This window comes from Elephas maximus, chromosome 4 (genome assembly GCF_024166365.1).
Source record: "Elephas maximus indicus isolate mEleMax1 chromosome 4, mEleMax1 primary haplotype, whole genome shotgun sequence".
NCBI lineage: Eukaryota > Metazoa > Chordata > Mammalia > Proboscidea > Elephantidae > Elephas > Elephas maximus.
The window spans coordinates 22,820,597-22,833,318 of record NC_064822.1 but is presented as its reverse complement, the minus strand read 5'-3'; the positions used below and the strand labels follow the sequence as shown (position 1 = coordinate 22,833,318).

The 12,722-nt window shown below is 36.2% G+C and overlaps 1 protein-coding gene across 1 annotated transcript in view; it reads right to left on the bottom strand.

Moving 5' to 3' along the window:
• Positions 1-2,750: 2,750 nt before the first annotated feature.
• The window catches only part of KIF5B (kinesin family member 5B), a 46,317-nt gene continuing 36,345 nt past the window's right edge, over positions 2,751-12,722 (bottom strand). Inside the window, exons 25-26 of the mRNA XM_049881688.1 lie at positions 11,838-11,988; positions 2,751-5,233 (exon numbers count right to left, since the gene is read on the bottom strand). Coding sequence (XP_049737645.1) covers positions 11,858-11,988 — 131 coding nt within the window. The 3' untranslated portion in view covers positions 2,751-5,233; positions 11,838-11,857. The remainder of the gene's footprint in view (positions 5,234-11,837; positions 11,989-12,722) is intronic.

Sequence of the window (12,722 nt, the reverse complement as noted above, 5' to 3'; positions counted from 1 at the left end):
CTAAGCTGCGTCAAATTGAAAGGATGAAGACTAAACTATTAACAATGTTTTTTACTCTTAAGAGGTAAAGGAATTAAAATGGGAAATGGAGTCAAGGAAAGCTGTTTGTAATATGTGTAGTAAGTTAAACATAGACTGGAAGCAAATGTCACAACTTTGAGAATAATTCTGAGTGGTGGGAAATACGGGACTTAGTACTTCCCAATTCTTTGTATTTTTTAGTTAAATTTCCAAAAGTTTTTTTTAAAAAACCTATACATCCTACCAGTGATCATTGCTTCATACTTCTTCCCACTAGCCAATTATGTGTGAATATGAAAAGTATATTTACTTCTTAAAAGTGAGAACAACTTAACTGCCTGGCCTTTGCCCATAAAGAAATATCAAATACTGCTGGCTGCATCAACTAGATCTAGAACTAGACAGTACAGACTCTGATGAATCTAATGACTTGGATTTTTCATGGTTCATTATCTAATGGTAATAGGACCCCTGGAAAAGTTCTCAGTTGCGTTAAGTCAACTGGTTAAGAAGAAATGGGCTTATCAAATTCTCTGGCCATATCTAACAGCTATATGATAGTGTATTCATTCCCTATCCTAGTTTGCCTACTTGTAACTGTATAAATCCTCACTAGTTTCCTCATTGATAAACTCCTTTATTTCACTCTGCATCCCACTCCTCAGACTTGTGGATTTTTTTTTCTTTTTAGTTTGGGAAAAATCCCTTTCTAGTTCCATTTAAACTGCTCCAGGAAAGGAATACAGTGATTTGGAGGTTCATAGAGCACATGTAAAAGATCAAAACCCAAACGAAGAAAAAACCAAAACAAATACAACTAACTGGTTATGTGGCCCTGAGATTAGCTGCAGTTTTTAGTTCCTCCCAGTTTTTTCTCATTTTCCCCAGTAAGAGAGATCCACTGGAATCTAGAAGATGCTGATCCTCGATCAGTTCAGTCGATTTGAATGAGGTAGGGGTGGACCACAAAAACAACTCATCGTTTTGGAACTTGCAAATAAAGAGAATCAAGCATTTATCTTGCTTTTCCTATACAAACTATACAACTGGGTAACCAAACTGATAGATGAGGACAAGTTTCTTTATACAGAAATACTGTAGCTAATGAATGACAGAATATCACCATTTTGTAGCCCCTAACAAATTGATGGATCTAGGCACTGACCATCAATGGCTGCTAACAACATGCAATGATAACCAACATTATGTACCACCTGACAGAATACCATCATCTATGAAGTCTCTCTTTAGTGGGTAGCACAAATTGGTTAAGTGCTCAGCTAATCAAGAGACTGGTGGTTTAACTCACCCAGAGGCGCCTCTGAAGAAAAGGTCACAGCTACTGAAAAACCATGAAGAGTTAGTTCTACTCTGAAATACACGGGGTTGCCGTCTAAGTTGGAATCAACACGATGGCAACTGGTTTTTAACTGATATGAAATACCACTACCTCCCCTCCCCCAACAAAAATCTGAATCTGATGAAGTCTGTAGGTAGATCCAAAACAAATTTACGAGAAATATAAAGGAGAGAGAAATTTATCTTAAATGAATCACAGGGATGCAATCAGCAATATCTGAGAAACTGTATAGGAAATGACCTGTTTTCTTGATAAATTAATCGTAAGGGGATAAAAAGAGAAGGGGAATTTATTGCAAGGTATGATATTTAATTGGATTCTGATTCAAATTATTTACAAAAACAAATTTTTAATACATTAAGAAATTATTTTTAGGTGTGAAAATGGTACTTTTAAGTTCCTGTAGGAGTCCCCAGGTTGTGCAAATAGTTAAGCACTCGACTCCTAACTGAAAGGTTCGTGGTTCAAACCCATCCAGAGATGCCTCGAAGAAAGGCCTGGTGATTTGCTGCTGAAAGATCACAGCCTTGAAAACCCCATGGAGCACAGTTCTACTCTGCAACACATGGGGTCATCATGAGTCGGAACTGACTCAACCACGAGGGGATCTGGATATCTTAAAAGGAATCCCTAGGTGGCACAAATGGTTAAGTGCTCAATTATTAACCAAAAGGTTGGTAGTTTGAATGCACTGAGAAGCATCCTAGGAAAAAGGCCTGGTGACCTGCTTCCAAAAGCCCTACGGAGGTAGTTCTACTCTGCACACATAGGGGCACCTTAAGTCATAATCGACTTGACAGCAACTGTCTTTTATCGTTTGTATCTTAAAGTACACATTGAAATATTTACGAATAAAAGCATATGAAGTTTGGGAATGCTTCAACATAAATAAGGTTAGCTCTAAGCTGATAACTGATCAAGCTAAGTGATAAGTACTTAGGGTTTCATTATTTATTCTGTCTGCTTTCATGTATGGTTAAAATGTTCCATAATAAATAGTTTTAAGAGACATAAACCAAAACAAGCCAATCACCACTTGAATTCAGAACAGTCTCTGTTTAGTCATTTTCCAGCTAGACCTGAATGACTACTGGGGAGGTATTTGAAAAACAAGTTTGAACAGAACATGTAGACCATACCAGAGCAACATAGGTGAGACAGATAATTCATTTCTAGCTCTTAATTCTTCAACCTATATATTTAATACCTGCTGTCCAAAGAGCCTGCGATACGTTAGAAAACAAAATATACATGAGTATAATAATAATTTATAATAGTTACTATTTGGTCAAGACAGAAAGCCAAATCATGGCTTGATAAAAAAAAATCAAATATTTCCATCAAATACGTTTTAAGAAAAGTCGTCACATTTCAAAAAAAATTTGCTTTATTTAAACACAAAACACATTTACAGCATGCATGTTAACTTAAAATTACATGGCGTCTTCCCCAAACCAATTATTTTTGAATGTATGTTCAAGCACTGAAAATAAACCGGCATATTCCACAGGTAGACTCAGATTCTTCTCTGTCATCTCATGTCAAACTGAGAGTTATGCACAGTAGTTAGTATTCTTAAGTTAGGCAAATAATTTAATTGATCACCATGAATAAATATTACTCTTTTATTTCACTGAGTTTCTCTTCTAAATCATTTATCAATACCATTTCAGAGGAACGTAAATATATCCAAAGAAAAATAAAAAAGATATTGCCATTTGAAGTAACTATCAATGTTCTATATGATCAGAAAGTTTCATTTACATGCTCTGTTTAATGACCTACCGTCACAAAAAGAGAGCCCAGTTCCATGCAAACAAATTTATGAAATTCCTGATATATTTTGTGGAAGGTTTGAAATTACAAATAGAAACGAACCATTATTTAAAAAAAAAAAAAAAGTATATTCTGAACCACATGCTAGTTACAATTTTATTGTTTGTTACACAGCACCAATACCCATGACATTACTTACAGGAATGAAACTACCATACGTAGACAAAAGAGAAAAAAATTCTGCTTCATTTATGAATATTGCCAAAGAAGTGAGTTTTCACTTGAAATCCATAAAATACAAACGTCTATGTGAGTGCAGCCAAATATTTCTCCATTTAGAAAACTATTATAAGCAAGCTACAGCGCTTTTTTTTAGTTAACTGCATTACTTCTATCTTGCTGCACCAAGATTTCATTTCCATTTGTGGAGTGTTTATTTTGAACAGTCCTAAAAGCAACACACTCATTTTAGAGGCTGCAGAATACAACAGTAAGGATTTTTGACTGTTAAAAAAATAAATAAATTTATCTTTTAAATCAAAATTATTATAAAAGTGGAAATTACAATAGTTAAGGAAATAGAAAAATAGGCCAATTATGATCTGAGTCTTCTGACTATGGCTCCAAATTTAATAATACAAATATCTGTGTATAAAACTTTTCAAAAGTTAATCCTGTCAGCCAGATCTTAACACAAAAACTTTCCAAGTTTCTCTACTGACTGAATAACCTTAAATCCCCATTCTCTCCTAATTTCTGCTAAAATAGTTGCAGTCTCCCCCACTGACGAAGCAAATATTGAAATCTCTTTTATTACTTTTATAACTCCCTAAAATAAATTGTTGACGTAGTCACTTAGGAAGAAGTGGCAAAATAGGTACACACTTAGTACTAATCACGAAATTACGGGTTTTAGCCAACAAAATAAGGATTAGTGACCTGCAAACACTTCACTATTATCTCACCTCAATAAGAAATAAATGATAGTGTATGACTTAGTGTAGCAGTTTAAAAGCACATCAGGGAGTTCTGACAAAAATTTCCCTACATATTTTTAAATTCACCATATATCTGTCCTGTGTCTTTACATTTACCCTCAATTTCCAGTCTAAAAATTTAGATCAACCAATACAGTACTAACATGAAATTATGTTTAATCCTGTAATTCCTTAATTCATTTCAACATATTAAAGATGACAAATGAATTATCTGTCCTATTATTATATTAGCTAGCAGGTTCACCAGAATCAAGCAGGGTATTTTCATTCCATCAAGCTATAAAAGTATGGAATGAGAAAGAAGAGAAATACAACTCTTCTTTCAAACTTTTTCTTAAACTTAAAATTTGCTTTTGATACTGTAAAATATTTCTATTCAATATCAACTTGGCAACAGGCGTTTCATGAGATAACAATTAAGTAGCCTTGTTCAGTCTCAGATGTCTAGTTAGGCAGTTTTAAGGATTCAGTGCTCAAACAGTAGTTTTCAGAAACAAACTTCAGGGATGATACAAATTATTTTAACCCTGAAGTCATCTCAAGGAATTTTAAAATACAGTACTGACCTGATATGATCTGATGCATTTTGTGGGCATGTAGTGTTACAAGTGGTAAAATTTAAGACATTTAATCTATAATGTTCTATTTTCCCTAAAATAAGGAAGACATTTATTTCAATAAGAGAAGAAAAACAAGAAGCAGTAGCAGCTAGGTAATTTAAACTGATTTAAAAATAAACACACACACACATGAACAAAAAACACAACCCTAATAAGGTACAGTTAGCTTGGCACAGTGAAGACTAAATTTAAGACATGAAAGACAAACTGTGTAATAAATAGGGCCACAGTCGTAAACTGTCATTTTTTTCCCTCCTAAGACGCCAAAATTGCACTCTAGTTGTGTTGGGAAGCAGCAGAGTTTATAAGAGTGGGTAGGAAACAGCTGTACAGGCCAGGTATAATTTATACATTAAAAAAAGTTATAATTCTACAGTCCCCGCAGGGTAGAGGTTAAAGTCACTGAATGACTCTACTTGATAATATGTCCTCTTCTTTCTTCAATTACTTTTCAATACCTGAAAATGGGAGAAAGCATAGAGAAGATCTTATTTATATAAAGCTCATGTTTATTTGCAATAATCATGAAGAATGACAATTAAAGTATACCAATAGTCTATATAAATATTTTAGTCAACAGCTTCACTTTCCCTAACACTAAAAATATGGCAATACTCAAGTATTTGATTTTTTCTCCTTTTATTTGTATCTTGAGTAGAACTATTTATCAGCAGGCAGTGCAACGATTAAAAGGAGGTCAAGTCTTTCGTTTGTTTTTATCCTCGCCAACAGAGCTATGACCGATGAAGTATTTGTTTAAAAAAAAAAAGGAAAGACGGCAAAATAAAATGGAAGCTAGCAGACTGTGTCAATGACATTCTTAAACCAAGGACCACTAAGTAGTAATGTTACATAAACAATATCTGCAAAAAAAAGGAAGGGAAAAAGAACAGGGGAGGAAGGAGGAATAACTAAGAAATGCATATGGTAGCAAAAGTGACAGTGAAATAAATAATTCCAGCAGTCAGCACCCTGTATTAAACTGTCTAGTTACCTTTGCATTTATAAAAACCCAAGCTATTTAAAGTGTATGCAAGCTAGGAAACCAGCCATGTAAAACTGGGAACTAAAGGCATCAGTGCTATTAATACAATGCCACCAAAACTAAACCAAGTGTTTTGAAATGTTTTTCTTAGCATTTTAAAAAATTAAATTATTTATCCACAAAGTATTTTTCAACAGTTTATCACCTAAGTGGATAATATACTCCTCAGACAAGGTTTAAGATTAATGCAAGAGTTTAAAAAATAAGAACACAATCATTTGGACCAGTAATAAACTTATAACCAATTATACTTTTATAATTATTTCAAGTATTGAAAACCTAGTTTAGCTATTTCCCTCATGTGTTAAACTGCTGTCATAATACTGGGGCCAGAGTTATACTTTCTAGCTAAAACTAAACTATATTTAACGAAGTTCCTGGTCTGTTTTTTCTGCCAATGAGGTGAGTGCAAAGTCTACACATGAGTTTTAATGTAAGAGCAATATCAAAAACGATCCACTCGATCTATTTCCACATGCTCTGAAAACCCCTGCCCAGCCACCACTTCCAAAAAGGTAGGGAAAGCAGCTCTGACCCACTGAATACCCACCCACTCCGTGCCGGGTAACATCTTAGTTCCAAGAACTACCTGCTATTAAAAGGGGGCTCCAAAACGTTCTTAGATCAAACAGGAAAAACACAAAGGCATCTTTAGTTGGCAGGAAAACCAGCTATTATATGTCTACTGATGTGACACCATGTTAAGCACATATAACCTACGATGTAGTCTTGTCAAAAAATGTTTTCTCTGAATCTAATTGTTATGGATTGAATGTGTCCCCCCAAAATTTGTTGGATTCTGAGAGTGCAGTAGTTAAGAGCTCAGCTGCTAACCAAAAGGCTGGCAGTTCAAATCTACCAGGTGCTCCTTGGAAATCCTATGGGGCGGTTCCACTCTGTCCTTATAGGGTCACTATGAGTCAGAATCAACTTGACAGCAACAAGTTTGGCTTGGTACCTGTAAATATGACCCTGTTTGGAAATAAACATTTTCATTTGTTATGTTAGTAAGGTCACACCAGAGTAGGGTGAGTCCTAAACTTAATCACTTCTAAGTGTCTTACAGAAAGAGAACGGACACAGAGAAAAAACAGAGAGGGAAGAAAGACGCCATCTGAGGACTGTTTACAAGCAAAGCAATGCCAAAGATTGTCAGCAGCCACCAAAAACTAGGAGAGAGGCCCACAGAAAGGATCAACACGACCAAGACCCATATCTGGACTTTTAATCTCTAAAACTGTGAGAAAATAAATTTCTGTTCTTTGCAGCAACCCACTTATATTTGTAACAGCAGGACTAGGTACACCAAGACACTAATCCATACTTTTCTACTTTCCCACATAAAGGAAATAGTAAGGATACAGCAACATAGCAATTACATATAGAAGCAATCAAACACATCTAAAGGTGGCATACATTCAAGATAACTGGACTATTCTCTTCAATAAATTACTGTCATTATAAAAAGCAAGGCTATCTTAGATTAAGAGACTTATAGGATATAACCAAATGGAAACAGTGGTCCTGGACTATACTCTGGTTTAGACAAATGAGTTGTAAAGGACATTTTATTTTTAAAATATTGGTTGGGTACATGCTTAAGTGTTCAGCTACTAACCAAAAGGTGGAATTCAAGTCCACCGAGAGGGCCTTGGAAGAAAGACCTGATGATTTACTTCTGAAAAATCAGCCACTGACCACCTGCGGAGCACAGTTCTACTCTGACACACACGGGGCTGCCATGAGTTGGACTCAGCTTGATGGAAGCTGGTTAGGTTTTGGTTAATTTTGTTAGGTGTGATAATGTTACTGTGGCTATGTAGAATATGTTATGTTTTAGAAATACAATAAACATTTAGGTCACGAATCCGCAGTTTAGTTCTATGCTAAAAATTTTAAATGAGAAAGCAGTTAGTTGTTTAAAAAGTAACTTGCTCAAATTCATAAAAGTAGAAAAGGATTCGCACTTAGATGGACTCCAAAATCCACGCTCTTTTCATTATCTGTCTCTCTTAAATCCTATATTGTCTCACAAAAATTAAATTGTTTGAAATGTGAACCTGCAAAAATAGTTAAGTCTCTACTCAAACTGAGAGACAGTATTATGTAAAATGTCAAACAAAGGACAAGGAAGAGTAAAACAGACTAGCTATAGTTATTTGTCAGAAACAATGAGAGTAAATCATCTCGTGATTATTTACACAGTACCTTTTAGTTTCCAAAGTACCACATATCCTGGATGTCTTAAAAGACTTAAAATCTGAGCTCCGGCCATAAGATGAAGTATTAGGCAACTATTAACTATTCATGTTGCAGAAGACAAGTTTAAAAAAAGCAAGCTACAAAGTAGTGTATGTATAATACAATAGGTATGTTACTAGAGTATTTATCAGCAGTTTATAAACTTTTAAAATGATGTCCAATTAGGATTTACTTTTCTGGATTTCTTTCTTTTTCATTTACTTTGCGGGATAACATTTTCCAAGGCTTACCTGTAGAAGGCGTTTTGAAGAGAGATAAAGTTACTCTAACAATATTTGATATAGTACCATGGATGACCTCTGGCAGCAGTTATGACCGATACGTTTGTTCGTATTTTTGTAGTCTACATTGTACTAAATGCCAGGGAAGCTTAAAAGTACTGAAAACCTTAGTTGTTCAGCTAGCCAGGCTACATTATCTGCGTTGAGGACTAAATGTCCCACTGTTTTTCTAAATAGCCCAGCTCACCTTGTATAGACATGATTTTAAATTCCCTATTAGCCCTTATTTTATTTTTCCTTTAATGTGGAAAGAGTTTCATTAATTCTTATTTAAAATGACAGATTAAGAATTGTTGAGCCTCTGGGATAGTAGACAAAAACAGGGTTTTTTCAAGAAGTTTATGGCTTGTCATCTTTTTCTTATCTTCTTCCTCATGGCTGCTTTCCACTTTAGAGTTATTAATGATCTAACCTTGACTGGGAAAAAGCCAGAGAAGTGATTCACGGCAGCAGCCAAAGGTGATTACCCCGCTTTTTTTTTTGTTTGGTTGGTTTTAATATTTTATTGTGATGCTAGAGAAAATTTACATAGCAAATTAGGTTCTCATTTAAAAGTTTCTATGCGTAATATTCAGTGACACGGGGTGCACTTTTTACAACGTGTCAGCATTCTCATTATTTCCATCCTGGTTGTTCTGCTTCCATTAATCTAGCTTCCTTGTTCCCACCTTACCTTCTCATCTTTGACCTAGGGTAGACGGTGACTGTTAGGTCTCATTTAGATGACTGTTTACAGGAAGGAGCACGGTATTCACGGGTGATACTGTTTATGTTATGAGCCACTCTGTCTTATGGCTGAGTGGTTTGAGCTCCAAGCTTAAAGGACATCGCAGGGCAATAGTCTCAGGAGCTCCTCTAGTCTCTATCAGTCCAGTAAGTCCAATTTTTAGGAATTTGGGTTTTGTTCTACATTTTTCTCCCGTTCTATCTGGGACCTCCTATTATGCCTCTGGTCAGAACAGTCAGTAGTGGTAGCTGGGCAACATCTAGTTCTTCTGGTCTCAAGGTAGGTGAGGCCGTGGTTCACGTAGACTATTAGTCCTACAGACTAGTCTGAGCCTTTGGTTTCCTTCTTTCCCTTTTGCTCCAGACGCACAGAGACCAATAGTTGCATTTCACGTGGCCACTCGCAAGCGTTTAAGACCCCAGACCCTAGTCACCAAACCAGGATGTAGAGCATTATCTTTATGAGCTATCTTATGCCAGCCAGTTGGCTGAGCTGCCCCTCCAAGACTATGGTCCTAAGCCCTCAAACCCAGTAATTCAATCCTGCAAGGTGTTTGGTTATGTCTAGGAAGCATCCATAACTGTGTCCCCATGTGCTTTATTTTATATACGAACATATATATGCAGCACACACAAACCTGTATATACATTTGCCTACATAAACACCTATCCGTGTACACCTATATATCTGTATGTGCTTACCTATACATATACAAGCATACATATACCTACGCAACCACACACGTTATTATTGGTTGTTGCAAAATTGTGTTATGTTGTGGCTTTTACCAAAATCGTCCCTATTCTTGTGTACTTCTTAGTCTCATCTTTTACCCTGGTCAAGTTGTGCTGACTCCACAATACCCTTATTCGGTATTGCCTTACGCGTCACCAAAACAAACAAGTGACTACTATCTAGAAAGTGATTCCTTCTCCCTCTCATCCCTGGTAACCACCAAAGAATGTCGCTTTCTGTATGTATACCTAGTCTTGTCTTTTTATAATAGTGAGATTATACAGTATTTGTCCTTTTGTGACTGACTTATTTCACTCAGCATAATGTCTCCAGATTCACCCACGTTATAGTATATCTTGACACCGTATCATTATTCTTTATGGCTGCACAGTATTCCGTTGTGTGTGTGTACCAGTTTGTTTAAGCAGTTTAAACTCTTTAACTTAAAAGTTATAATACAGGGACCAACTAGCTCAACTGGCTAACACAGTTTATTAAAAAAATGTTCTACACTCTACTTTGGTGAGTAGCACCTGAGGTCTTAAAAGCCTGTGAGCAGCCATCTAGGATACTCCACTGGTCTCACCCCGTCTGGAGCAAGGGAGAATGAAGAAAACCAAAGACACAAGGGAAAGATTAGTCCAAAGGACTAATGGACCACAAGTACTACAGCCTCCACCAGACTGAGTCCAGCACAACTAGATGGTGCTCAGCTACTATCACTGGCTGCTCTGACAGGGATCACAATACAGGGTCCTGGACAGAGCTGGAGAAAAATGTAGAACAAAATCCTAACTCACTAAAAAACACACCAGGCTTACTAGTCTGACAGAGACTAGAGAAACCCTGAGAGTATAGCCCCTGCACACCCTTTTAGCTCAGTAATGAAATCACCCCTGAGGATCACCCTTCAGCGCAAGATTAGATAGGCCTATAAAACAAAACGAGACTTAAATAGGCACACCAGCCCAGGGGCAAGGACTAGAAGGCAGGAAAGCTGGTAATAGAGAACCCAAAGTCGAGAAGGCGAGAGTGTTGACATGTCGTGGGGTTGTTAACCAATGTCACAAAACAATCTGTCTACTGTTTAATGAGAAGCTAGTTGGTTCTGCAAACCTTCATCTAAAGTACAATTAAAAAAACTTTTTAAAAAACCCCAAAAGTTATTAATACATAAAAAGGGCTCTAAAAAGATACATGTAAGATATCAGATGGTATCTCTGGGTGATATTTATTTTCTACTTTGTGATAGTCTTTAGGCCCCTACAATGGACAGATATTGCTTATATAACTAAAAATGAATGAATATAGATGAATAGAAAAAGGGCACGGAGGTAACGTATTTAAAAAAACAGCCCAACAAATACATTAAAAATATCCAACTTCATTAAATAAATCAACGAGAGGCCCTTTCTTTATTAAATCAAGAAGTTTAAGACTATTAACACTCAATGCTGGCAAAGATGCAACAAAAATGGACAGTATCCTTGGCTAATATGCAATTTGGTGCAGTCTTTCTGGAAAGCAACGAGGCACTATGTATTATGTATTAAGAATCTCAAAAACGTTCATAGCGCTTGTAATTCCACTTCTGGGAATCTTGAAGTAATCTAGTATGTGAGGGGGCATAAAAAGATGTACCATACTTCAAATTTCATATATGGAAATTTCAATTTTAGAAAATTTCAAATATGGTAAATATTAACATAATCAAATAACAATAAAAGGGAACAGTTATAAACTATGGTATATTCATTAGACAGAATACCAGGAACTAATAATAATAATCCAATGATAGGTTAAAAACAGTAAAGACACAAAATTTAATATATAGTATGACCTGAACTATGGAAAAAGACTCAAAGAAACCTTGCCAAGTTGCTTTTACAATCACATACATTAAAAAAAAATAATCATGACACTAACTGAGAATTCAAGACATTGTTTAACAACCTGTGACTGAGAGCTTCCATGTACAACTACAATTCAAAAGCCAGATACACATTACAAACCTGTGGACATGTGTAAAATGTTACGCTTGCTTGCCACCTCCGCCACGTACTGCCACTGGCTGGCTGTTCTGTACAAAGGCACCTCCTCCTCGAATTGCACCTGGATGTGTTGGAGAAGCTGCTGGATGTTGCCCAGGTCGAATAGGTTTAGCTAATATGAAAAACAAAGACTGACTTTAGAATAAAGTTTAACACATGACAACAATGACTACCTAGGTCTCTTCTCTCTCAGAACAAATTCCCAAATTTATGTTTCTCTTTGCCCTCCTGTTTCTCAATGCAGTCCTCCCTTTCTTTGTATTGGTTACATCTTTTTCTCCAGGAACCCGTAAAATCCTTGTTGTCACATTAGCTGCCGTAGAGCCAGCCCCCGACTCATGGTGACCCCATGTGTTACAGAGTAGAAGTGCTCCATAGTGTTTCCTTGGCTGTAATCTTTATGGAAGCAGATTGCCAGGACTTTTTTCCATGGAGCCAGTGGTTGGGTTTGAACCTCCAACTTTTAGGTTAGCAGCCAAAAGCAATCACTTACATCAGCCCGGCTCCTTAACCCTTAATATATCTTGTCCCGGCGCCCATAACTCATCTGAAGCATGAAATATTGCTGATGACTTGTTTCTTGTGATTCTCCCTCTGCTTTAATAACACTGTTCTATATAATTTCTCCTATCCCCAACCATTCTTGCGTGTTTTGCTAGTTCTCATTTATCTTCTTGTCCTGTAAATGTGGTCATTCTTCAATTTCTCTATTCTCTTCCAACAATGCTAATCTTCCATGAGTTAGAAAATAAAGACAAATATCTCCATACCAACACATTATGAATGAATCAGACTATGTTTTCAACTAAATAGAAACATTCAAACAGAGCGAAGTTTAAAGGTATG